Here is a 27,850-nt window from a genome sequence, read left to right on the forward strand (position 1 = left end):
TCTGGCATCTCAGGACAAGGTACTAGTGAGCCTCCTAGGCCTGGGGTAGGCCTCTTTAGAGAAAACTGATCCTAAGTCATCTTTCTGACTCCCCTGCTTTATCAATGATTTCACTGCTTGGGGGCCTCCTTTCTTATTGCTCTCAGGCTTCTGGCAGACCTCCGGTGCAGTTCTGGGGTAGAAAAGAGTCACTGTACTTTCTCAATGGATTTATTGATCACTATTTGGTATGGAAAAAATTTAAGTGTTCTACTGGAGTAGGCATGTAGTCATAAGCCACCTTTCACATTTCTTATACCTCAGAAGCAACTTTCTCCACAAAGATTTCCCATGATTCCCTAGAGCGATCTTGTTTTCGAATATTGCTGTAGCATTTTGTCTGACCTTTCCTTTAACCTTCTAATTCTCCATCTTACATTTGTACATGCCATATTATCCCCAGAATAGTAGAATATGAATTCTGAGAGCTGGAAACATTTCATTTTTGTCTTTTGATGCCCATTATTTAGCACAATGCCTTGAACATTGTGGGTACATAATGTTAAATCAATGAACATATGCAAAATATGGTATATCATAGTTAAATTATAAACTCCCTGAGGGTAATAATTTCATTTATTTATCTTTGTCTCTCCACAGTCTAGGATATTACCCCAGTTTCCCCATCCTTACAATCCATCATCAGACCCCACCATTCCCTCTTTCCTAGCCAAATTCCTAAAATAAAACACCAAAACTGTCTATTCACTTCCTCTTCTCAATCCTTTGCAACTTAAGTTTCTGATTACATCAAGTCAGCCAAGTAAACAGTTGTCTCTTTTACTGCTAAATCCGATGGCATTTTCTCCAACCTAAGACTTTCAAGACCTCTCTATTTGATACCATTTTTCTCCTGGTGTTTCTACCTCCTGTCCAATCAGTCCTCAGTCTCACGTCATTCCCCATATCACGTACCCTAACAGTGAGTATACCCTCGTTCTGTTCCAGACCCTTTTTATCTCTACTCTCCTGCTTAATGACCTCATCAGCTTCTAACATGGGTTTAATCGTGATCTGTATAATGAAACTCCCAGAGTTAAAACAAACAGCCTGTCTCTCTCCTTAGTTTCAGTTCGACATCATCCATAACTCTTCACTCTCTCTTTTCTCACATGGCTTTACAGTCATTATCACATGAGAGTTATTAATGATCTTGTTTGACAAACCCAACAGTCAAAAAAAACTGGCATAGCCTTTTACTGTATTTAGATATATCTCTATTGTGCATGAAAATATAAAAGTCTAAAGTTAACTCACTAGACCGAACTTAGAGGGAGCAGGAGTCAGAAGAGCTGGATTTGAATTCTGCCCCAGACAGTAACCAATCAAGGGCAAGTGATTCAATCTCTCAGAGCATCCGTTTCTTCATGTGGAAAGTAGGAATAAAGTCACTTCCACTACCCACCTCACAGGGTTGTTTTGATTTAGGCACTTAAAGCAGTACATCGACATGAGTTGTTTTGTCATTAGCTGTCTCTGCTCTAAAATGTGGAGTCTTTGTCCTGGACTTACTAAAGCTGAGTTTGTCACCTAAGACTGCTTTGTCCAAAATGGGTCTTCTTAACGCTAGGGGAGCCAGACAAGTCCCAATTAATGTAAACTGCTCATTTTCATCACCTTTTCTTCAAATTTCCTTTTATGAAACAAAAACAAGCAAAACCTTATTAGATCTAGGGACTGCTAATTTAGAAATATTCTTTTTCCAGATTGCCATAAACACTTTAACTAAGCAGGAAGCTTAAGAAATTTAGGAAGACTGAAAATAAGAGAATAACAGTTTCAATTTTGGAAAGACCAAGAAGGCAGTTTGGTCTCCCTTAAATTATCGCTAAAATTTTCTTGAGAGCCTTTCAAACTTTCCTCTTTAGAGAAAACTGATCCTAATCAACGTACTATTCAGAAAATTCCCTGAATGTACTTATTCAAATACATGACAGAGTCTGGAGTCTCAGTATCCAACTTGATCCTGAAACACTGAATCAAGTATCTTTTTTTTTTTTTAAAGAAATCGGGATTAAGTAACTTGCTCAAGGTTACACGGCCAGGTGTTTCTGGGTGGGTGCTAAGTATCTGAGCCCAGATTTGATCCCCAGGTCATCCCGACACTGGAGCCGGTGCTCTTACTCACTGAGCCACCTGGCCGCCCCTAAGCAACTGGGGTTAAGTAACTTGCTCAAGGTTACACGTCCAGGTGTTTCTGGGCAGGTGCTAAGTATCTGAGCCCGGGACTCGATCCCCAGGTCATCCCAATACTGGAGCCAGTGCTACCTGGCCGCCCCTGAATTAAGTATCTTAACTGACCTGGTTTTTCCCTTGGGTTGGTTATACTTTAATAAAGACCAATGTTAAGCAGCCACTGATGATGAATAATACAAGATATAGCTAATAATTATGTCAACAAGATTTAGTATAACAGAGAGGAATATTGCCTGCTGCTACACAAAGAACTGCTTTCACACACACACACACACACACACACGATAAATTACAAGCATTGTCAATCAACAAACTGGCCATTTAATCTCAAAGCCTTTGTGAATTAATGATTCTGAAAATGCCTCATCAGTCTTCACAGAGAAAAACAGAGTGATTTATGTGATAGGTGTGAGCACCATATTATTCAGAAGTACAAAAATAAAGTTATGGACACAACTTTCTCCATAACAGGCATGTGAATAAATTTCTCACCATCCCAACACAGGGCATGCTACTGGGTCAGTGCAAGTATAGCACAGCAACCAGAAACACATAAAATGATGATTAACTTACTGTTATCTTTGCAGAGAATGCAGAAAAATGAGATAAGCCTCACCTCTTGATAATTCAGAGAATGTAGGACTTTATTAAAAAGTTCTTTCTATACTCTGTAATGTTTCAGAATACCCATTTCAGAACCCAATCATCTTTTTTTTTTTTTTTGCCTTTTTGGAGGGCAATTGGGGTTAAGTAACTTGCCCAAGGTTACACAGCTAGTTTTTTTGTGTTAATTGTCTGAGGCTGGATCTGAACTCAGGTCCTCCTGACTCCAGGGCCAGCACTTTACTCACAGAACCCAATCATCTTAATAAAATTATGGACCTGAATCAATTTTGATTCTGAACCATAGTGGGACTTAAGAGGATCAAGTCACCTTAAAATTATTTTGTATGCAAATTCTGTTGATAATTTAATGTTAAATTCAAGAAAATGGACTTGTTTGGAATGTCCTTTATGAATTACAATAGCGTAGCTTCTTTTCAGAATAATAAGAATACCTGGCCAAAACTCACTCCAGTTATTCAGGGGAACTTTCAGTACCTGGAATTCTTCTTCAGTGTTGGGTAAATGACTATCAGATGCCTAGTTCACTACCTTTCAAATTATGGCAAGTGATGCTACTATCTATTTGAAACAACATTCAATATTTCTTTGTCACCAATTTTGAGATCAAGCAATCTGGACAGGCATCAAATATCAACAATCAAACATCAATTAAAAGCAAGTGTATTTATGCTGGCAATATACAAAAATACTTAAAATCTAAAAAGAGCTGCCATAGCTATGAAAAGTTATATGAATGATCTTACATGAAACAGTGACAAAGTATAATTACAAACTACTTATGTTAAGTGAAGGAATTCCTGAGAAACAAGAGATTAGAGTTCTCAGGCAAGTTCCCCTTTTCTCCATGGGATAACTTGACCTGCTGTACATTCAAATAATTAATATGATGAATCACATTATATTGGAACCTATATCACACATATATTTATTTATTATAGAAACTAAATGACAAGACTGGTAAGATTTACTTATAAATTAAGGACTTGACAAACAGGAATAAAAACAGTATAGCTTTAAAGTATAGTTCAAATAATGAAGACTTAGTATACAAAAAGCTGACCAAGTATGTAGTAGGTACTGAGTAGCTGCTTGTTAATGAGTTTTCAAAGCAAAAATTTACTCTTACCGGAGTATCACATACCCCCGACATACAATTAATACCGTATTTTATCTTGGTGAGCTTAAAAAAATCCTCCACTAAAGTCTCACCTCAAAGCATCATTGTAGGTCAGGTGAACCAGGGTTTCATAATCTCTCTACTCAAATGCGAAGGTTTGGTAAACTGTAACCTGAGGGTCTATCTAGCTATGTTTGAAGAAACTAATTATCAAAGACAGTTGAGGAATGAAGTCTTTTGGGTTTGGGTTTTTTTTTTTTTTTTTTGGCCAGAGCAACTCTGGAAGTTTATCTACACTAAAGAGAATTGAATTAGTGTTGGAATGATACTGGGATCCAAAGATAAAATCAGGGATCCCTGAAATAATTAAGAAGACTTGAAATAACTTTATCTTCAATATAACTTGAGCTAAATTTTAGGTGGTGTAAATAACTCCTACAATCTAAATTTACTAATAAGAATTATTAGATGACAGAAAAAAATTATTTTCAACATAGGCTAAAAATGTTTTGTGTCAACTGTGACCTCATCATGCTCATAAAATACTCTGGGACAAACAAATATACAGGAGCCCTGATATTTTACAATCCTCAAAGTCCGTATTAAAGGTCTGCATTACAGCTAAACCCACATTACGCGAGAAGCATTCATGCATTTCCTCCAAGTGCTTCTGGAGTACCAGTTTGACTCTGCATAGGGGCTCAAAAGAGATTCCTACTTCTCTTCAAACAAATTAGACTACAGTCAGTATCCATTGGAAATATGAAGGGACACCTCTTATAATCAATCAATAAACATTTACTAAACACATACTGTGTGGCAGGAACTGTGCTAGTATTAGAGATACAAAGACAAAAGTGAAAACCATAAACTATTATCCATTAAGGGTCTTCTCTTCATGGGACTGCGAGAGGAGTATTGGACAGTATCCATCCAGATTTCCATCTCCTCTTGCTATACTTTGGTGAGTTTCAGGAAATTCCATGTTCCTAGGCCCAAAGGGCTTATAAATAAGTGCATACCCTTTGACCCAGCAATGCCACTTCTAGGGCTATATCCCAAGGAGATCATAGAGTGGGAAAAGGGCCAAGCAGTACAAAAATACTTCTAGCAGCTCTTTTTGTGGTGGCAAAGAATTGAAAATCAAGGGGATGTTCATCAATTGGGGAATGGCTGAACACGTTGTGGTATATGCATGTAATGGAAGAATGTTGTGCTATAAGAAATGAGGAACAAACAGACTTCATAATAGCCTGGAGAGACTTCTATAAATTGATGCTGAGTGAGGAGAGCAGAACCAGGAGCACTTTGTACACAATTACAGACACATCATATGTGTGATGACTAACTTGGACAGACTTGGCTCCTCTCGTAATGCGAGGTTATAAGATAACTACAAAAGACTCATGATAGAGAGGGCTGTCCTCACCCAGAGGAAGAGCCAGAGTCTGAATGCAGAGTGGAGCCAACTACTTGCTCTTTTTTTTTCTGTTCTGTTCTGTTTTGTTTTGTTTTGTCCCTTCTCTCTCACTGTTCACTCCACTGGTTATAATCCTTCTTCACAACCCGACTAATGTTTAATGTGAAGGTGTTTGTAGATGCCATATGTGATTGTATGCCGCTGGGGGAGGGGGGGGAAGAGAGGAGAAAATTTGAAACTCAAGGGACTGTGGAACTGAATGTTGTAAACCAAAAGTAAATAAATAAAATAAAAAAAAAAAAAGAAATTTCACGTTTGGAGTTACTCCACACCACAATGCCAAATTCATGCAACGGTGTAGAATGTTCATAGGATAGCTCCAAGGTAATTACTTCAAAGAATTTAGAATCATAGGTTGAATGCTTAGGGATATCCTACTTATCAGTTATGGTTTATTCAGGAGGGATGTTATTGTTAAGATCTAGATCTTGACACAACCCAAAGTCTTCCTAGAAATGCTACCTGCTGGTGACTTCATTTTTGTTTCCAAAGTTACGTGGAAGTTACAGTTTGCCTACTGACTTAGGACAATCTCCACATATGGTTTTTTTTACAATGTTGCATGTTTAAAATTTTTTAAAAAGTATTTGATTTTAATACTTAAAAGTGAAATAAAAACACAATCATGCAGCACTATAAAAAGAATTTACCCCTATGTAGGCAATCTGCAGGTTCCAAATGAGTTCTATATCATTTGTGAGACATCACCAGCAAGATCATGCTAGGTATCCTACTAAACAGGAAAAGGAGCTTTGCATTAGATCTGAGCATCATAGGCCTGAAAAATAAAAACCACAGTAAAGGTAAAGTATGTAAGACAGGTATCCTTAAAATCTACTTTCTTCCAATTGTTTAAGACAGTTGACAATGAATTCTTCACAATTAAAAAAAAAAGATAGTGAATAATCTCTTCTCCAAATTAAAATATCATCCATTGCCAACGTTCACACCTCAACAAAAGACTCCAACCACTTATGCACCAAATACAATGAAAAATCTCAGACTCCTTATATTTGTTCAGAGGGCTTATTTATAGTATATCTCTGAAAGAGGAATAAGATCTTTTCGGGTCATGATAAAATTTACCTTTTACGGTTATACTTTGGGAGTGAAAATGGGAATTTGAAGAGTTTTGCTCACTCACCCAGTTATCAGAATAATGAAGCTTTCAAGAGCTGGCACTAAAAACAGAATACTCTCCTAATCAAGCCTAAGCCTTCTGAAAGTAGAAGAAAATCTGACATTCTCAATTTAACAAGTACCAACATTCTTCCAAAACACTGCCCACTGTCATTTAAGCACTTACCTGGTAGAGTTCTTCAAGGTTGTATTTAATGGAGGTGCTACTTTGTATGGCTCTAACTGCTTCATGAAGTTTCTGCCATGTATCCTGAGTATAATTATCTGGCAACTTCGGTCTGTCTGTAAAGCCGGATACAAAATAAAAGGAAAATAGCTTGCTTATAACCAATCATTTAAAAAAAGTATAACAAACTGTGCCTTCAAAACAACGGGCATGTTAGGTTAACACAGAAATCAGCTTCATAAATATATCTAGCAATAACATGGTTAAGAACAAGCAAAATGCAGGTTTACGGTGTGTCTTATTTAAGAAAGCTTACTTATTAAAGATAAACATCACTGGGCTCCAAGTAATGAGCACTCAAAATTTAAGTACTTATTTTAAATATGTTCAATAGTAGATAAATTATCTCGACTCCATTGATAATATATATTACACATTAAATAGGCTGATTTCCTAACACTATGGTTAATTTGTATAAGCCAGTAGAAAGGTGAATCACTATATACTGTTTTTCTGCTATAGTGATACTTATTAACACTACTGGATGATACTTGTCTGGGAGGAGTGGTAATTTCATTGCGGTTGGGAACTCCTAATGTACAAATTCCCTTCCCAGGTGCAACCCTCAAAATTTTCGAGCGTTTCTAGGACCCTGAGAAGGTGAATAACTGGTCCATGGTCCCATTTCTAGTACGTATCAGACGCTGCAATCGAAAGGACTCCAAGGTCAACCGTTCCCTACACCTTTCCGTCACAGACCTTTATAGACGAGAATCCAATCTGTGGTGTTTAGGCTCACTAACCAACTCTACGTGACCAAAACTGCTAAAGACGCATTTGACAAAAATCCTATCATCCAAAGCACACAGCACAGTGCTCGTTTCGCTACAGAAGCTTTTAGGCTAGTCAGACCAGTTTAAAAAAGTGAAGCGTCCTCTTAAGGAGTGGTGAGCGCGATCTAAGCGCCGAGAGCCTCGGCAGGACAAGGCGCGTCTCTCTCTACCCTGGGAAGTAACTTGCGCCGCGCCGCAGTCACTGGGGAGACTCCAAGCCTGCCACGGACGTTTCTGAGGGTCCCGGGGAGGCTACACCTACGGAAGGGCTGCCCGAGCTGCAGTCCGCGCCCCACGGGAGGAACCTCCCGGCGGCTCCGGTCATTTCGGACAATGAGAAAGGCAGAGCAGGCTTCTCTCTCCGCCCGCGCACAGGAGTGGGAGGGCCCCGGCCGCCGGAGCGAGGTCACCAAAGGTCACCGCAGCGCGTGCAGGCGGCGGCCCTCCTCGGAGCCCCTTCCCCATTGGCTGCCGCTGAAGTCATGCAGCTCAGGGAATCCTCCGGCAACGCCGAGCCGAGCTAGCGGGCCGCCGCCCGGGGAGGGGGAGGACGCCACTCCCCCCCTCCCCCCGTGAAAAAAAAACACGCTGACACCCTCGCGGATCCCCGCCTCCGAGGCGGCGCGGCGCGCGCCGTGGGGGAGGGGAGAGGGGACGGGTCAGTCGGAAAGAAACAACCCCCCCTCCCCCGGGGCCCTGGGGGGGTGGGGAGAAAGGGGAGCAGCCCAGACGCGGCAGGGCCCGGCGGCCCGCGCCGGCCTCCCCGCCCGCCTCCCTCCGCGCCCTCACCTCGTTTGCACACACTTACCTACCTCTGAAATTTTTAATCACTAATTTCTTTGAGGAGCCGCCACTGCCCCCGCCCCCCCCGGGTTTCGTGGCGACGGCGGCTGCCGCCAGGGAAGCGGGTTTCGTGAGGCCATTGGTGTGTCCAACGAGAGCCGAAAAGTTCCCCTTCTTGGGGGTCTCGTCTGCCATGTCTACTGCCGAGAAAACAAACCCGCGGCGGCCGCTCCGCCCCCCCCCACCGGGGCCCCGTTCCCTCCTCCTCCTCCTCCTCTTCCTCCTCCGGCCGCGGCCCCGGTCTCGCTTCCTACTCCTCCTCCTCCTCCTCCTCCTCCTTCCCCCAATGCCCCGGTCTCTCCGCCTACTTCTCCTCCCCCCGCCCGGTGCCCCGGTCCCTCCTCCGGAGGTGAGAACTAGGCCCCGGCCAGGGACAGCTCAGGGAGTTCCAACCAATCTCCTCCGGGAGACCACTGGGGGGAGGGGGAGCAAGGAGGGTGGGGGAGGGGGCGGGTCCCACTGGTCCCTTCCCCCCCCACCTCTCCCTAGATGCTTCAAGTGACCGGCGCTTCTAACGCCCGGCTGCGAGGTGCGGCCCTGACTGGGCCCCTGCTAGCCCCGGGTCTACGCCGCCCGACTCGGAGCGCCTCGTCTCCTCCCGCCGCCGCCCCCCTTCTCTTCCTCCGCCTGCTTCTCCCGGAGGCAGAAACCTCCGAGGCGCCTCCCTGCCCCCACCGGCTGCCTCTACTTTTGGCTGGGTCTGGCCCTTCTCACAAGGTGGCACCTCCTTCTTCTCAGAAGAGCAGGAGTAATGGGGCTGAGAGGCCTCAGGGCGTCGAGGTGGGAGGAAGCAGCCGACGGGGAGGAAGCCCGCGGCTTCCAACGGACCCCCGAGAGGCCAGACTCCTCGGCTTCCTCCCCTTCCCCAACACACAGGTTCCCCACCCCCACCCCCCCACCAGCCCGGGTGACTTCCGCACGACGCCCCACGAGCCGGCCTCCCACGTGCCCACCTCAACCGTCGGGCTCCCCCTCCTACACACGCGCGCTCGCGCACACACAAACACACCACACACACTTCCTATTGTTCACCTGGCCCGCCTCCCCTCCCCCTTCTCTTCCTCCCGCCCTCCCCTCCCTCAGGTGCGACCGCTCCGGACGCCCTGTTCTTCGCAGCGACCATTGTGTGTTTCCATCTCAGCCTTTAGGGCGGGGGACGGTGTGCTTTACACGCGGGAACACCCCGTAGGTGGGGGTGGCCTGCCGGTGGTGGAAAGGCCAAGGATGGTTAAGAAGGGCCCCTCCTAACGACCCGCCGGGGTAGCCGTAGCGCCGGGCACGCCCAAAGGCCGGACCGCCCCTCAGGCGGCCGCCATTCCGGTGACGTAGAGGTGGGGCGACCAGAGGGAAGCGCCCTTTGTAAGACCGCAGGTTTCGTCACAAAAGCATTACACAATGTCATCTAAAAAACAATTTAATTCACAAGTCGGGTTCAGAAGCGGCGTCGGATGGCTGGTACCTCAGCCTTAAGGTTGACCCAACCCTAAAACTGCGGTCCCTGAGCGTTCCCAAAGAGGCTCCACAAAGGAAACCTTCGGTCCCTCTTCCTACCCGCCCCGGCAGCCGCGATCTGTGGTTCCGGCCCCACTCCCCAGAGAAGAGTGTGGAGACCCTCCCCCTCCCGCTTCCCCCACCTAAGTGGTGGCGCCCTTATCCTCAGCCCATCACTCCCCACTTCCCACCACATCTCCCGTCCCGGACCACACGCTCAGACTCCCGCAGAGACAGAAGCGCGCGCGCGCAGCAGATCTCCCGAAGTAAAGCAAGAAAAGGCGGGCCTCCCCAGGAGCCGCGTCGGAGGAAGTGACGTCCGTCCCACACGTAACCTTTGACCCCGGCCTCTTGGAACTAAGTTCGTGCTACAGACCTGTGGTTTGGGCCGCAGCCGTTGCCGTCTCTCAGTTCCCCGCCCACTCCCCTTCCTCGACCGGGCCGAGAAACCTTTCCCGTGTTCCTAGAGTCGTCCCCTTCATGGCGCACATCACCATCAACCAGTATTTACAGCAGGTAACTTCCGAGCTCGGGGAATCCTAACTGGGCCGGGGGGGCGGGGTAGCCGCCGAGGCTCCCCCTCCTCACTCCCTTCGGGGCTGATGCTTCATCCCCCCCCCCCCCCCCTCCCCCGCGAGCCTCTCTTTTGAGGGTTTCGGGACAGCGGCTGCTGGGACGCCGTGGCTTCCTGGGCGACCCCGCGCGGGGTTCCTCACCTCCAGAAAGTCAAGAGCAGATGGCCTTGCGGGAATGGGGTGAAGCGAGGACTTAGTCTTTGCTTCTGCTGTGGGGCTGAAGCTTGAGGCAGTTCCTTGTGTTTTCCTTTGTGCCTTAGTGGGCGTTCTTTGTCCGCCCGCCTCGCCCTCGGTGAGTGAGGGCCCGGTGCATTCCCACGCTCCGTGCCCCAACTGACGGAAGGTTTTCACCTAATGCCATCAAGCGCTGTTGTCGGGAATGCTTTGGTCTGTAACGAGTGAGCAGTAGCAGTACCTGGTCAAAAGGAATGAAGGATTTGCTGATTTTGTTTTTGCATATTCCAATTTGTTTTTCAGAACATTTTGGACCTAATTGGTTGCTCTACCAGTAGGTTGTTAGTAGGTCTGTCTTCTCACACAGACTCTGCGCTGGCTGCTTTTGTCATTTCTTATAGAAGCACTGTTTTTGTATCATTGAGCAGGAGTTATTTTATTAACCTGAAGTTCTGCGCTTTTTTTTTTTAAGCTATCGAGTATCCTTATTGTACATGTGTGTTTTGTCTTTAGTACTGAACAAATATATCTGACCATTTATATGGAAGTGGCCACAGGTTTTATTTGTATTAAATTGCAACCAGCACTGTCAGCTACAGGTAATGAAAATCAAGGGGACATTATCCTACTTTATTTTCGTTGTATTGAACACTGAACCGGAAAGCAGGAGAATCACCTAGAACAGATAAGAGAGTCGAGGTCCCATTCAATTCTGACATTCTTTCATTCAATAAATATCTCATTCCTGATTTGACCATCAAATATGAAACTTCTACATGAGAAAAATAGTATGCTATGATGTCATCCACTTTAAAAAATACTTTGATAACTTTATTTTAATATAACTGGTTCGCTTTGTAATCCTATGCGTTTTATACATGTAAATGTTTTCCAAGGAGGGCTTAGTAGTCTCCACTAGACTACTGAAGGGACACCAAAAAAGACTGAGAGCTACTGTCATAGAGGGTGCCTTTCCAGGCTTAATACCATACATTCCTTTTCTTTGTGCACTCTGGTCCTAACAAACTGATCTACCTGCTGTCCCTCACATACAGCATTCTTTTTACCAGCTCTTTTCTGTGCCTGTAGTGTACTATTTCTTCATCTCCAAATCTTAGAATTGTTTCCTTCAGAATTGAGTTCAAGTTCCTACACTAGGCCTTTTCTGATACAACATCCCACCATGACCTTTTATTTATTTTGTATATGTTTATACATGTGGTTTCCTTCCATAGAATACATGTTCCTTGAAGGCAGGGGCTGTTTTGTGTCTTTGTATCTCCAGCACTTAGCATTCCATGCCTGGCACATAGTAGGCATTTAAATGTTTGATTAATGTTAGTAAGATTTTTTTGTCTGTGTCAGGGGCAGCTTGGGATCATTGGGAGTCCATTGCAATTTCCCAAGTGCAGTTCAACTTGTGTATTCCATTCAATTCTGGACCAGTTATGATTATTTGTTCTAGATAGCTCAGAGTTAGAGATACATAGATATGCTCTGATAGACTAAATAGACTTCCCCTTCACCCGTGTGACATAGTCTGGCTAATAGGGATTCATCCTTTGGTTTTCCCTCTGTTGATTGCCTAGTTTGAATGGTGGTGGATGTCATTGAGGAGGCCCAGTAGTAATTAGGATTTATTGCAACCAGCACAACATCTCCAAACAGGAGCACCCAACCCATCTATAGAAACTCTCTTCTAGACCCTAGCTAGCGTATTGTCCATGACAGTAACAAATACCTTCTGTGAGGATGTCTTCCTGTCCTTCCTATCCTCAGGTGATATTGAAAGACAACAGATTATTAATGTTATCTCTAATTATATCAAGGAATCTTGTATGATGTTAACATTTGCTTCTTGGGTCAAATGATTTTTTTGTTGGTTCAGTAAACAGTCGGGTTTTATATTTTTGACATATTTTTCACAGTTGTGTGACTGCTCTACTTTAGAAAATTATTTGCACAATCAACCTTTTTCTTGTTTTTATCAAGGATTTGCAAATATACTACATACCCTTGATGTGTGTTTAGATCATTTTGGTAGTAATTTTTTTTAAAATGATAACCATCTGTTTTTTTTTCTTTCCAGTTTGGCATTTCCTTCCACTTCTCCCCTTGTCATTCAGTGAAGGAAGCATAAAGTTTTATATATATATAATTTTTTTTTTACATGGCCAGTTATTTTTTTTGTGTGGGTGCTGAGTATCTGAGGCTGGAACCAGCGCCGCCAGGGCCTCTTACTCACTGCACCTGGCTGCCCCTAAGCAATTGGGGTTAAAGTAACTTGCTCAAGCTTACACGGAGCCCGGGATTCGATCTCCAGGTCGTCCCAACGCTGGAGCCGGTGCTCTTACTTGCTGAGCCACCTGGCCTCCCCTAAGCATTTGGGGTTAAGTAACTTGCTCAAGGTTACAAGGCCAGGTGTTTCTGGGTGGGTAATAAGTGTCTGAGCCCAGATTCGATCCACATGTCATCCCTATACCAGAGCCGGTGCTCTTACTCGCTGTGCTACCTGGCCACCCCATCATAATAGCTTTTCATGGTGGCATTCTTTTGTTTGCTCAATCTTCCAGTCTGTTTTCTTCAGACCTGATGTTAGGGCTGGGCTCTGAGCAGCACTAGAGGGAAGGTCTAGGATGGTCTTGCTGCACCTTTCTTGGGATATTGAGTGCTGTGTCCATAATGTCAGGGACAGCTTGGTGCTTCCAAAGTGGTTTGATCCAGCACAAAATTTGATTGATTTGAGGTCTGCAAATTCCTGACCTGGGTTAGGGTCTTAGCAGTAGTAGACTACTGCTGGTTCAGGGGGACAGTGTAGGCTCTCCTTTGGTCTCAAATTCTTTCCCTGGTTATTCCTTTACAGGCTTCAGACTGGGCTAGAAGCTAGAATTGATAATCCTAATCTGATCTTGGGGTCTGAGCAATGCAACTGCTGCTTATTTCTAAACTTGACTCTTCTCTCTCTGTATAAGCCTAAGACATACAGCCTCTTCTCTACCAAAGAATGTCACTCTGGGTGCAGGTCATCTCCTCAGTGTGCCCTAGATGTGTGACTCGGAAGTGGATAGTGGATGATACCCATCTGGGACCTCCTCTTGCACTTGTGCACAGTCTCTTCTCTGGGTGTTGAAGTGCTCCATGAAGGAGTGCTCCTGGCCAGACCCTCTTTCCATTGTCTGCAAACTTCTCTTTCTCAGTTGAATTGGGCTGGAATGATGACTCATTGTGACTTTTTCTTGGATTTCACTATCAAAATTTGATCTGTCATGTTTTGTAGATCTGTTTAGAGAAGGGTTTTTTTTTTTCTTTTTTGTTTTTTTAGAGGGGAAGGAGCTCCCGTTACTGCCTCCTGATGGTCATTATCTCAATTGAGCTCCTATAGGTCTTTTGACTCTTTTTGTTTCTTCAATGCTTAGGAAAATTCCTGGCACATAGCAAGCATTTAATACATGTTTATTGACCAACTGACTTTAGCTCTTTGAATATTTTGTGTGTATCAATGCAGCACTCAGGATGTTTGTTCAGTCTTCCTGTATACCTATGCCACTTTTTTTTCTGGATAATATCTTTGATACCACTTTTTATGCACAGGTCATAATTTGGTAATGTACTGTATTATTTCCCTCAGTATATTTCTTTATTCCTCTTTGGAGCAACCACACGCAGTTTGATGCATCAGAGATGATGTTCCATGATTTTTAGCTATGGAGCATTATTCTTGACCATGATAGTGACATAACTTGATTTATAGCTATCGAGCGTGGTTTACGACAAAATAGCAAATAAAAGTGTTTTTTTTAACATCTTGTTCCTTATATTATCTTTGCTATCCTAAATATCCTTTCCCTTCCCTCTCCCCAACAGCCATCCTATATAACAAATAGCATTTTCTAGAGAGGAAAAAAAATCAGCACAACTGATTAATACTTTGAAAAATCTGAAAATGTACAATGTATAACACTCAAGTCTTCCTTGAGCTTTATAATTTTGTTAACATTTCTTTTTGATTTTTTTGGTGCATAGTTCTTTCCATTTACATTGTTATAGTTACTGTGTTTATTGTTTTCTTGGCTCTGCTTATTTCATTCTGCATCATTTCACATTTATCTTTTCATGATTCTCTGTATTCATCATGACACATCATTTCTTTTTTTTTAAATTTTTTTTTTCACATCATTTCTTATAGCACAGTAATAATATTCCTAGACCACAATTTGTTTAGCCATTCCTTAATTGATAGGTATCTACCTTGTTTCCAATTCTTTGCTATTACAAAAAGTGCCTGTTATAAGTGTTTTGGGGATTGTTTGAGGTGTAAGTCCAGTAACAGAGTCTCTGGTTTAAAAGGTAGGGACATTTTAGATACTTTATTTATAAAATTCCAAATTGCTCTCCAAAATGGTTGTACCAACTCCACCAACATGCCTGTCATTCCACAACCCTCAAACATTGACTATTGCCAATTTTTTTTTTCCTAATTTGCAGGGTGTGAGGTGAAATCTCAGGGTGGTTTCAATTTGCATTTTTCTCTTATTAGTGATTCGGAACATTCGTTCAAGTAGTTGTGAATACTTCGTAAGTCTTGAGAATTCTGTTCCTATCCTTTGACTATCTATTGGGGAATTAATCATACACACATGCATATATACATATGCACACATATGTATATATACATGCTTTTTTATGTATCTTGGATACTAAACTTTTTTTTCTTTTTGGAGGGCAGTTGGGGTGTGTGTGTATGTGTTAAGTGTCTGAGGCCGTATCCGAACTCAGGTCCTCCTGACTTTGGGGCTGGCACTCTGCTCACTGTGCCACCTAGCCGCCCCCGATACTAAACTCTTATCAGAGAAATTTGATAGGAAGATATTTTTCCTATTCAGCCCCTTCCCTTCTCATCTTAGGTATATTATAAAGTATTTATTACATTTTTAAAAGTTAGTTGATAACTGACAGATTCTTTTGAGTCTTACCGAGTACAAGAAGCTTTACCTGGTTCTGCTTCCAGAGGCAGCTGGTGGCACAGTGGTTAGAGCACCGATAAGTGTGCTGCAGTCAGGAGAACTTGAGTTCAAATGCAGCCACGGCCACTTCACAAGTCATTTCATCTTCCTCAGCCTCAATTTCTCATGTATGAAGTGGGGATAGCACCTGCCTCCCGGGGTTGTTGTGTGAGTATCAAATGAGATATTTTTTAAAGTTGCTTAGCCTAGTACCTGGCACATAGTAGGGGCTAAATAAAGGCTTGTTACATTCCTTTTCTTCACCCCCACCCCCAGCCAGTTTCCTTCTTTCAGGTCTGAATTAAAGCCTCATCTTTTAAAAGAAGCTTTTCCTGGTTCTCTCTAACCTTCATACCTCCTCTCTTAGACTATCTGCCGTTTACCCTTTCCGTATCTTGTTTGTACAGGGTCATTTTCATTATGAGCTCCACAGAAAGTATGGAGGGGCTTTTTTTTTTTACCTCTTTTTGGAGGGGAGGAATTCCTAGCACTTAGCAGTATCTGGTTCATAGTGGGCACTTAAAATGCCCATTACTTGACTGTCACACTGGCCTTATCCCAAAATAATTGGGTGCTCTTGGTAGTTGGAGTAATTCCTAGGCCAGTAAATACCTCCTTGGTATTTGGACTCCTTGGACTCCTCTCCCTCCTCATTGTCCTCCAATCCATGTTCATCCTAAAAAGTGTAACTGAAAACCGGCATCTCCCATGAAGCCTCTCACCTGCTCCACCACAGGACCTTGTCTTCTCAGATGGACTTATCGTGTGTGTAATGTTATCTCTGATTATAGTTATTTCTGTGTGTGCCTTATCCCGCTGCTTATCTATTAGTTCTGTGAGGAAAAGCAACATGTCTCATCTCTTCCAGTTCCTAGCATACCCCTCTATGCATAGTAGCTGCTTAGTAAAACTTATTGAATACATGAACGAGTTTCAAAGGAATTCTTGCTAAGAAAATTAATTTAATAGTAGTTAATTAGGGATGTCTATCTGATAGAAAAGTTAATAGTTTGCGATGTGTAACAACAATTTGTATGATTCTTCTTTCATTTGTGTTTTTTCCTTTAATTTTGGTAGGTATATGAAGCAATTGACACCAGAGATGGATTATCTTGTGCAGAGTTGGTATCTTTTAAGCATCCTCATGTTGCAAATCCCCGGCTTCAGGTAGGTGAAATATGTTTAGAGGGAAAAAAAATATAGTACAGCCATTAAGGGAAGTTCAGAATTTGAATACAAACAAAAGGATTACGATTCAGATGTGAAAATATCAAAAGTTTTTTGACTACATAATTTCAGAGTTCTTGTTTCATAGGATCATAGACCTGAAAAGGTTCACAGTGGTCATTTAATTTCACCTTTTAATTTTATAGATGAGAGAGGTTAAGCAGTATACTCAGTATCACACAGTAAATAATGTGACTGGTATATTCAGACCCCTGTTTCTGGACTCTAATTTCAGTGCTCTTTCCATTGTACTGGGCTATCTCTGGTTTCTTAACCCTAAGTTTCTTTAAATTTACAGAATAAATATGCAAATATAATTTTAATTTACTTTAAAAAAATCAAGCTCTGTTATTTCAGTAGAACATATATAAAAGAGTTGGGTAAAATTCAATTCAACTTTTCAAAATTAAACCCTATTTCCTCAATTCTTTCCATTTGTAGCATTAGAGGTAAATGAAGATAGGGGCAAGGGGGAAATTTCCAAATGACTAAACTAAAAATTTCATTTGGAAGGGACTAAGACGTGGCCTTAAATGAGACAATGTAAGGAGCACCTGACTAGGAGTCAGAAGACCTCCGTTGAATCCTGGTTTGCTTCTAGCTTGTTCCTTGAATAGTTTTAGTAAGGTATTTCACCTCAGTGCCTCAATTGTCCTATTCAGAAATGGAAACACTTGTCATACACACTTTCAAGTAAATGTTGTTTTGTAACATAATTATGTAAAAAATATAAAACACAGTATACATATTAGTAGTTACCATTGGAGATATACCTGATAGAATTGTAATCTTCAACTTGTAGTTAATGTTTATTTTGTAGGAGTTTTAGTATTCTGAAGTACGTACTTACATTTGGCATTGCCCCATGTTCCTTGTACACTTCACCTCCATTCTTGACCATTAGAATAGCTGGCATAGAGGAAATCTTGAAGAACCCAGAAGTTTGTCTCCTGGCACTTGTAGCAGCAAGCACCCTAGCACACCCAGGATGGCTGCTAGCACAGGTTCTTTGATCTGCTGTTCTAAAGGAAAGCACTCAAAAAGGGTTAACAGTCTTACTTTAATCAAACGAACATATATCATTTACCTAATTCAGGGGAAAAAGTCAGCACCCTGAACTTCAGAGAATACAAACAGAAGTTACAATCGGACAAAAATACAGAGAAAATAACAGTTAAGCAGACAGGGCTTCTAGCTGTCTGACCATTACATCCATACCTAGTTAGTCACCAAGAGAGAAGCACCAGCATCTGGGTTTTCAAAGCCATGGGGGGCGGGAACTCAACAGCTGCCCTGAGTCTCATCTGGCCAAATCATACAACTCCTCCCAAAGTGAATCCCAAAGCAAAACCTTACCTTAGAGGGATTTATAGCCTTCTCCAGGGTCAGAGAATATCACAACCCTCCTTACTCACTTGACTACAAAGTAACAAAAGTTGTGCCTTCCTGAAAAACAAGTCTCCCACCACAGGCTTCATGTGAGCACATACAGCCTATTGGGGGCAGAGTATATTTTTAAATCAGGAAAGGCCCTCAAGTTCAATTTAGGCTTATTAAGGGGCAGGGAAAATCTTCAAATTTTTATTACCATTACAGCACTCAACTTCTTTTCTCTATGCCTGGGTATTCCAGCAACTAGAGCCCTATTCGAAAGATGACATTTTGCCAGTAGGTTCCACTGTCTGTAAACCAGAGTTTACAGGTCATGGGGAACAAATTTATGTCATGTTTTGTTGGTTGGAGAAGCTGTCAAAAGTGTCAGGTTTCCTTAAAAGGGAAGTTTTTCGGCTTTTTCAGCCTTTTGGCTTTCAGAGCGGGATCATGGTGGTGGGCAAGAATAAGCACCTCACCAAAGGCGGTAGAAAAGGAGCCAAGAAGAAAGTGGTTGATCCATTTTCGAAGAAGGATTGGTATGAGGTAAAAAGCTATGTTCAACATTTGAAATATTGGCAAGACACTGGTTACAAGGACTCAAGGAACAAAAATTGCCTGTGATGGTCTCGAGGGTCAAGTTTTTGAAGTAAGTCTTGCTGATCTGCAGAATGATGAGGTTGCTTTTCGTAAGTTCAAGTTAATTACTGAAGATGTTCAGGGTAAAAATTTTTTGACTAATTTCCATGGAGTGGACCTTATCCGGGACAAGATGTGCTCCATGGTGAAAAAGTGGCAGACCATGATTGAAGCCCATGTTGATGTCAAAACTACTGATGGGTACTTGCTCCACCTCTTTTGTGTTGGTTTTACCAAAAAGCGCAACAACCAGATCCGTAAGACCTCTTATGCCCAGCACCAACAGGTCCGTCAAATTCGTAAGAAAATGATGGAAATCATGACCTGAGAGGTGCAGACAAATGACTTGAAAGAAGTTGTCAATAAACTGATACCAGACAGCATTGGAAAAGACATAGAAAAGGCTTGCCAGTCCATTTACTCTCTCCATGATGTATTTGTCCAAAAAGTCAAGATGCTCAAGAAGCCCAAATTTGAATTGGGAAAGCTAATGGAACTGCATGGTGAAGGTGGTGGCTATGGAAAACCTTCAGGAGATGAAATAGGCATGAAGGTAGAGAGAGGGCTGATGGCTATGAACCACCAGTTCAAGAATCTGTCTAAAATAAGAACTTTTAAAGGTTGAAAAATAAAAATTTATCATTGTAAAAAAAAGGGGGGGAGGAGTTTTTCTTCATAGCTTCCCTGAAACAGTAGAATAAGATGTTGAGAAGAATTTGAATATTCCAGGGTTTGAAAAAACAGTTTAAAATACTTCCTTACTTCAGATTCAGGTTAAAATTTTTCTTTTCTTTCTGGGTTCATGACAGGATGTGTTGGTTAGTAGAGAATGGTTAGGTAGGCTTGTGAAATTTATAGTCCGTTGACATCATCTAGAAAGTTAGTTGGTCTTAGTATCAGTCTTTGTGTCTAAATCATGTACCCATTTCGACTTTATCTTGGTATAGTGTGTAAGATGTTGGTTTATGCTTACTTTCTGCCAGAGTATTTTCCTGTTTTCCCAGCAGTTTTTGTTAAATAGTGAGTTCTTATCCCAGAAGTCGGAGTCTTTGGATTTATCAAATAGTAGATTACTATAGTAATTGAGTTCATCCCATTCATATTCATAGTTATGATTACCATGTGTCTTTCTCTCCCTCCGATTTTCCCCGTTCATGCTTTTCTTTCCTTTTTCCCTTTCCCTTCTTGCTAGAATTTCGCTTTTAACCACCGCCTTCCTCAGTCTGCCCTTCCTTCTAACAGCCCCCTCCCTTTTCTTCCCCTTTATCTTTACTACTTCTTCCCTCCCTTCCATATATGCTCTCTTTTCTTTCCCCTTTCCCCTTCTACTTCCTATAGGGTAGGTTTGATTTCTATACCTAGGTGATCATGTTATTCCCATTTTGAGCCAAATCTGATGAGAGTAAGGTTCAAATAATGCTCATCTCCCTCCCTTCTTTCCCTCTACTGTAATAAGTTTTTGTGCTTTTTTCATGTGGTATAATTTACCCTTGTCTGCCTCCACCTTTCCTCTTCTCCCAATACAATCCCTTTTTACCACTTAGATTTTTTATTGTCACATCAAAGTTAACTTATACCCACTCCAGCTGTTTATGTATACCCCTTTTAAATGATGTAATAAGAATACATTTCTCAAGACTTACAAGTGTCATCTTCCCTTGTGTAATGGGAATGGGAATTTGAAGATCTCCTTGCCCTTTAATAGGCCTAGGGGGTAATTTGAAGATCTTCCCTGCTTTGAAAGTAAACTCTGCTGCCTAATAGGCTGAATGTAATCACATGGAGCCTGTGATGGGAGGAGTTTGCTGAAGGATAGAGCAGAACCACAGGAAACTGGGAGTCAGAGCTAGCGAGTCTGGGAGAGAGAGTTCAGGCAAGGAGATAGAGAGGTTTGTGAGTAAATATTGATCTTGTATTGGTTTGTGGGAAGGCTGAAGAGTGGCATGGCTCTCTGTGTTGTTATGGCTTGTTAACTTCTTTACTACTATGATGGAATCGGCTTACTGGTTTGGGGATTTGGTTTTCTGGTGTCTAAATGCTTCGGTTCTGTCCTCTATATGAAGAGTTTCTTATATTTTGCGATTGAATGTCATGTGATATTTATAGTCATGGTCTTTATTGTGATCATGGGAGCTGTAAATATTGCACTGGCACTACACCTTTTAGGGATGTAAACAGTTTGCCCTTATTAATAACATGATATTGTATTTTTCTTTCCTGTTTACCTTTTTATGCCTCTCTTGAGTCTTGTATTTGAAGATCAGATTTTCTGTTGAGCTCTGGTCTTTTCGTCAGGAAAGTTATGAATTCACCCATTTTGTTGAATGTTAATCTCCTCCCCTGAAAGATTAGGCCCAGTTTCGCTGGGTAGTTGATCCTTGGTTGTAATCCATGCTCCTTTGACCTACAGAATATTCTATTCTGTGCCCTCCAGTTTTTTAATGTAGAAACTGCAAGGTCCTGTGATCTTTTTTTTTGGTCCTGTGTAATCTTGACGGTGGGTTCCATGATACTTAAATTATTTCTTTCTGACTGCTTACAGTATTTTCTCTGTGACCTGGTAATTTTGGAATTTGTCTACAATATTCCTTGGTGTTTTCAATTTGGGATCTCTTTCAGGAGATGATCAGTGGATTCTTTTGATGACTGTTTTACTTTCTGGTTCTAGGACTTCAGGGTGGTTTTCCTTGATGATTTCCTGAAAGATGCTATCCAGGCTCTTTTTTTCATCATGGTCTTATTTTAAGGCAGACCAATAATTTTTAAATTGTCTCTCCTGGATGCATTTTCCAGATCAGTTGTTAAACCAATGAGGTATTTTATGTTTTCTTCTATTATTTCATTCTTTTGACTTATTCTTCATATAGAGTCATTAGCTTGCACTTGCCCAATTCTAATTTTTAGCAAATTGTCCAGAAAGTTAGTTGGAAACTACATCTCTTGAGTATTCTGATCAGGGCTTGCCTTCATCTTGTACTTACCAGTGACTAAATGAGCAGTCCTTATTAGGAGCAACAGTTGTTTTCTTCTGGGTCTGTGCCATTTCCCTCCTCCCTCTCTCCCTTCATCACTAACTTCCTCCTTTCCATCCCTTCCTTCTATCCTTTCCTATGTGTGATGGAACTTTGTAATATTTTTTAAAAGAAAAACCCATGTTATAAACTTTTTTTTTTTTGCTTTTTGGAGGGGGGAAGGCAGGGCAGTTGGGGTTATGTGACTTGCCCAGGGTCACACGGCTATTAATAACTGTTACATGTCTGAGGTTGGATTTGTTTTTATTTTATTTTTTTGCTTTTTGGAGGGCAGTTGGGGTTAAGTGACTTGCCCAAGGTCACACAGCTAGTTTGTGTGTGTGTGTGTGTGTGTGTGTTAAGTGTCTGAGGCCAGATTTGAACTCAGGTCCTCCTGACTCAAGGGCCAGTGCTCTATTCACTGCGTCACCTAGTTGCCCCATGTTATAAACTCTTCACAGCATAATGCTATGCTAATTTACTAGTTCTCTATGAGTTATTTTAATACATTGAGGAAGTAGTTTTTCTAATTACCTTTCTTTTCTTCTCTCTCTCTTCCCTGTATTATACTATACTGATCTTTTTACCTTTGTTATATTTTATGATTTCTTATTTGATGAATCATCCCTATTCCATCATCTAACTCCTTACCATTCTCAGCCTTGTATGAGAATATCCTGTGCCCCTAAGTATTATTTATTTATTTTAAATTAGTTTTTGACCATTTTACGATTGAACTGAAGCACAAAGAAGTTCAACAACTTGTTTTCATCACATATCTAGGAAATGGAAGAGACAGTATTTGATGTCAGGTTCCCTAGAGGTCAAGTCCAGTGTTTTTCCCCATTTATCAACCCTGCTTCCCATGTGGTTCTACTTTAAAATCTGTATGATTTGACTGGAAATGAGATTGTTCTCCGACTTTAAAGAATATTAAGTCAAATTTGAATTTGTTAATCCAAATCTTAGTTTTTACATATAGTTTGAACTTTTTAGTAGCTGTAGATGCAATTCAAGTAAATTGTTAACAGCATAAATATCATTATTGTTTTCTGTTATTCTCAATGGTAAATTGGCCTTAATGTGAAACAGATGTCTGCTGAGATTAAAGTAATAGCATAGTTATGGATTATGTTACTTTAATTTTTTTTTAAGTGTTCAATAGGGGCAGCTAGGTGGTGCAGTGAATAGAGCACCGGCCCTGGAATCAGGAGGACCTGAGTTCAAATCCAGCCTCAGACACTTAGCACTTACTAGCCATGTGACCTTGGGCAAGTCTCCTAACCCCAATTGTCCTGCCTTCCCCCCTCCAAAAAAAAAAGGCAAAAAGAAAAGTGTTCAATAGGTTAATGTCTTGTACTTGTTTAAAGTGAAATAACAAACACTTCAGGATAATCCATTTTTACTATTTTCTAGCTTAACTTTTTTTTTTTAAAACGTTAAGTGACTTTTGCTAATAACATCATAATTTCAACATCAGGTGTCTAAATGGTATACCACTTGTTGGAAATTTATCAATTGGACTCTTCATTTTAATTTGTAGTATTATATATTACTTATTTAGCATTTTATATTTTCAGAATCTTTTGCAGTTAGAATTCTAATTATTTTCCTCTTAGGAATATAGTATTGTTTATTTTATATTACAGTAGTGCCTTTCTCTTTCACAAAACCCTATTCTGATGCCTCACTGTGGTGTGGAAGTGATCCTGGTTTCTTGAAGGCTGTTGTAGTGGAATGTGAAGTCTGACAGATTCTGCCATGCTGGTAAAACATTGGCTATTCTTCTAGCAGTAGACTGTCTGCTTTCTAAGAACTATCCTATTTAAGTATGTAAAGGTTCTTGGCCATGGCAACATATGAAACCCCTTCTGTTTTGGCAGTGAAGGTAATAGTGTGACAGAAAATGGGGGAGAAGGCATTAAAACAATTACACCACCTATAAACACTAGTGCAACTGTTAGTGTTTGAAATGTGAGATTGTGGAAAGATCAGTGAGTGGGCATTCCTACTGGAGAAACAGAATCTTGTTCATCTTGACATTTTTGGTATACATGAAAGGAGACAGAAGAAAGTTGTTCCTGAATAGAAGGATAACCCACAGAAACTGGTTTTCATTGTACATCCAAAGGGAGTAAGACGCTTTTCATGGAAAATTTGGTCATTTTGTATTGTGGTACTCAAACTATTTGCAAAAAAAAAAAAAAAAAGAATACCATGAAAATAATATAGGCTTTTACGAACTTATATATTTTGCAAAAGGATGAAGAGTGAGAAAAATTCTGTGAAGAACTTAGTAAAACCCTCCAAATTAAATTATCAGATATTATGATACTTCAGTGCAAAAATAGAAACTGGTGAGGATGGCAAAAAATAGGCTATAAAATGACTTACAAGTAAGAAATCAAAGAGACCATAGGTCTATGAGAAGACTTAGACTTTATGAGTACTTTATTTGTTTAAAAAAAAAAAAGGCAGACTGGACCTAATGTGTACCAAGTAACATAAAAAAATAAATTTAATTATATTTTAGCAAATCGGAGATGACTTGTTACTCATATAGGACTCATTTCTGAATTAGCTGTCCATTTGCAGTAAGGAAATTGACTTGTTAGATGATCAACGTTCTTATAAAGCTAGGAGAAAGAATAAAAAATGAGGAAAGGCTATGATGTCCAATTAAAAAAACTCCAACTTGTTTATTTAAAAGCTGACACCAGTCATAATGATTTAATACTGAAGTTTAATCAGTGTTAGACAATTGCCATAACAAGGAGACCAACAGAAGCTAAATTCTGCTTTAGTCAGTAAACACTCGACTTGCCAAGTGGAGTGATATTAAATGCCACAGGGATGACACTGGTTTAGAATATAAGCTCATTTGTAAAAATCTTACAGTGAAGAACAGTGAAAGTTTATGAGCTATTGCTACTCATAAGATAGTGAAAGAAGCAGTAGAGAAAAAAACTGACTTTAAGAAAACTTGACCAACTTAAAATCATCTTAAGTACATTTAAGGATGAAGCTGGAAGAAGGGAAAAAAAACACTAGTGAAAGATGGTAGAGATCTGCAAATATTTTTGTTTTTGCTTTTTGGAGGGCAGTTGGGGTTAAGTGACTTGCCCAAGGTTACACAGCTAGTGTGTGTGTGTGTGTGTGTGTGTGTGTGTGTGTGTGTGTGTGTGTGTGTGTGTTAAGTGTCTGAGGCCAGATCCGAACCCAGGTCCTTCTGACTCAAGGGCCGGTGCTCTATTCACTGCACTACTTAGCCACCCTCACAAATATTTTTTTTAACAGACTCTTTTTAAAATCAAAATAGAGCCATCACATTTGGACTCTGGCATCATAGTTCTGGATGGGTTTTTGAGGAAGAAATCAGAGATGAAAAAAACCAGGAGATTCAGTCTGGATACATCCTGGTTGTGAGGGTGTTGAATCAATTCTCAAGCTATTTGAAGGAGGAACTAACAAAGACATGGAGAAAATTTTAGATTTCTTTATTACTAGAAAAAAAGCAACTAACAATTTTTACTGATCCATTTACCTAGTTTTTCATGCAAATAAAGCTTTTATGAGAATAATCTACATATGTGTCAAGGGCATCCTTGATGAGGATTTTAGAAGGGAAACAGGAAGCCTTATGTAAGCGCGTTGGACAGTAGATCACATCTTTATATACCACAATTGACTGAAAAATATAGAGAATGTAAGATTCTGCTCTGCTTATTCATTATTGAATTTTTTAAGCTTAAATTGATAAAGTGGAAAACCCTCAACCTTAAGGCTTCTTCTTCAACAGGGTGTCTGTCATGCATATGTAAAAATGATTTGAGTTTTTTTTTAATAGAAAAAACAACAAAGATAAACTTGTTCCCTCTTCTTATTAATATCAAATGAAGCATAAAACAAGAAAGCATATGTTTGCCAAAGTTATTCACAGGAATCATGGAAGAGGTGAATTTCAATTCAAGGTGAAGACCAGTTTACTATGAATGACAAGCAAGGTCGTCCAGATGCTCCTTTTTGAAGATAATGTAAGTCCTGGACCACTGCAGAATGATTTCCTGGATGTGACCCATAATTATGTGAAAGAAGGTGGCTTGATCATCCACTCAATAAAAACCAAGTGGATGAAGAGAAATATCTATTGTTCAGACTATGATATTCAATTGAATGGATAGCCTATAAAGATCATCCATCAATAGACAGTCAGATGTACCTTGGTCAGATACTGGAAAATGGGCAATGAGTTAGTTTAGCCCAGAATTTAATAAAAAGGAAGAGAAAATGACTGGATTGCCTTTGATATATCATTGGGGGTTTATTTTTTTTTAATGGTCTTGACTTTCTTGATCAAGCCTTGAAAGGCCTCTCTTTAAAAAAAATTTTTTTTCACTCAGCATCTTTTCATTTTTACATTTTCCCGATGATTCCAGCGAACATCTTTTTTTTTTTGCTTTTTGGAGGGCAGTTGGGGTTAAGTGACTTGCCCAAGGTCACATGGCTAATTTGATTCCAGGGCCTGTGCCACCTAGGCACCCCGAGCATCTCATAAGAAAGAATAAAATGAAGAGGAAAAAACCAACTTAACAAAACTAATAACCAATATAATGATTATATAAAAATCTACATTTTCTACACTATTTATTGCATACTCATAGTCTCCCCCTCCCACTCACTTTTGCAGAGAAGGGAACAAGGTGCCTTCACACACACACACACACACACACACACACACACACACGTTTGGTCATTATAATTTTACAGCATTAAGTTTTGACTGTTTTGTCCTTTCTTCTTACATTGCAACCCACGCATGCACAAGCACTTATCCACAGCTGCTGAAATGCCATCTTCCTAGTTCTCTGTACTTTTCTTTGCATCACTTCTTATGATTTTTCCTGTGCATTTCTGCATTTATCATGTGTGTCATTTATTAGAGCACAGTAATATTTCTTAACATCATTTACCATAATTTCTTAGTTTTTTTCCCATGTGATAGAAAACCATTATTCTTTAAGTGTATGAACATGAATTGTAGAATACTATAGTCTTCATAGAATTGAAGTTGAGGATAACCTTCAGGGCCCTGGAAAGGTATATGGTCAGTTGAGTTGAGTAGCAGCAATATATTACAGACATAGAATAAAGCAGAAGTGGCATAAAGGATGTCATTAAAGAAATGTACAGTTGAAAAATACGGGCTGGTTACAAGACAGGAGAGAATTAAACAGCAGACAGCCCACATATTCCATTGGTACTTCTGTGATATCAAGAGAGAGCAAGGAAGTCCCTAGCATGTTAGTTAGATCCTTAATCATGAACTTAATGGATAGATGTAAACACAGCATGGACAGGGTTGTGGTTTATGTTATTGGGGGGAATACCCACAGATTGAGTATTTTTTTTTTTTTAAAGCAATCGGGGTTAAGTAACTTGCTCAAGGTTACATGGCCAGTTTTTTCTGGGTGTGGTGCTGAGTATCTGAGCCCGGATTTGATCCAGGTCATCCCAACACTGGAGCCGGTGCTCTTCGTCGCTGAACCACCTGGCCGCCCCTAAGCAATTGGGGTTAAGTAACTTGCTCAAGGTTACACGGCCAGGTGTTTCTGGGTGGGTGCTAAGTGTCTGAGCCCAGGATTCGATCTCCAGGTCTTCTCAACACTGGAGCCGGTGCTCTTACTCGCTGTGCTACCTGGCCGCCCCTACAGATTGAGTATTAACATTCTTTCTGAGAATAAATTGATAGCAAATAAGATAAATTGAATTAAAATGAAATGTGTCTGACTTTTTCATGCTCAGACTACTGAGGCCAAACTTTTTTTTCTTACTGTTTTAACATACTCAGATACATGATTTCATCAATGTGCATGTCCTCTCCAATGAATGTAGTTTATCATCTGAGTACCACCCAACAT

The 27,850-nt window shown here is 40.9% G+C and overlaps 2 protein-coding genes and 1 pseudogene across 5 annotated transcripts in view; 2 read left to right on the forward strand and 1 right to left on the reverse strand.

The window, feature by feature from the left end:
- The window catches only part of CUL4A (cullin 4A), a 66,780-nt gene extending 57,188 nt beyond the window's left edge, over window positions 1–9,592 (reverse strand). Inside the window, exons 1-2 of one of the 2 annotated variants that reach the window (XM_069094084.1) lie at window positions 9,562–9,592; window positions 6,766–6,881 (exon numbers count right to left, since the gene is read on the reverse strand). In XM_069094084.1, the coding sequence (XP_068950185.1) occupies window positions 6,766–6,881; window positions 9,562–9,577 (132 nt within the window). In that variant the 5' untranslated portion in view covers window positions 9,578–9,592. Of the gene's footprint in view, window positions 1–6,765; window positions 6,882–8,410; window positions 8,717–9,561 lie in introns of those variants that run through there. The other variant, XM_069094083.1, reaches the window with a different exon arrangement.
- Window positions 9,593–10,239: 647 nt separating this feature from the next.
- The window catches only part of PCID2 (PCI domain containing 2), a 48,274-nt gene continuing 30,663 nt past the window's right edge, over window positions 10,240–27,850 (forward strand). Inside the window, exons 1-3 of one of the 3 annotated variants that reach the window (XM_069094085.1) lie at window positions 10,353–10,448; window positions 15,690–15,852; window positions 16,762–16,851. In XM_069094085.1, coding sequence (XP_068950186.1) covers window positions 15,757–15,852; window positions 16,762–16,851 — 186 coding nt within the window. In that variant the 5' untranslated portion in view covers window positions 10,353–10,448; window positions 15,690–15,756. Of the gene's footprint in view, window positions 10,449–15,689; window positions 15,853–16,761; window positions 16,852–27,850 lie in introns of all 3 variants that reach the window. The other 2 variants (XM_069094087.1, XM_069094088.1) reach the window with 2 other exon arrangements.
- On the forward strand, window positions 18,680–19,575 carry LOC138165761 (small ribosomal subunit protein eS1-like; annotated as a pseudogene).

The sequence above is a fragment of the Petaurus breviceps genome, unplaced genomic scaffold, assembly GCF_028583685.1.
Source record: "Petaurus breviceps papuanus isolate PSGF00001 unplaced genomic scaffold, PetGlider_PUasm1.0 214, whole genome shotgun sequence".
Lineage (NCBI taxonomy): Eukaryota > Metazoa > Chordata > Mammalia > Diprotodontia > Petauridae > Petaurus > Petaurus breviceps.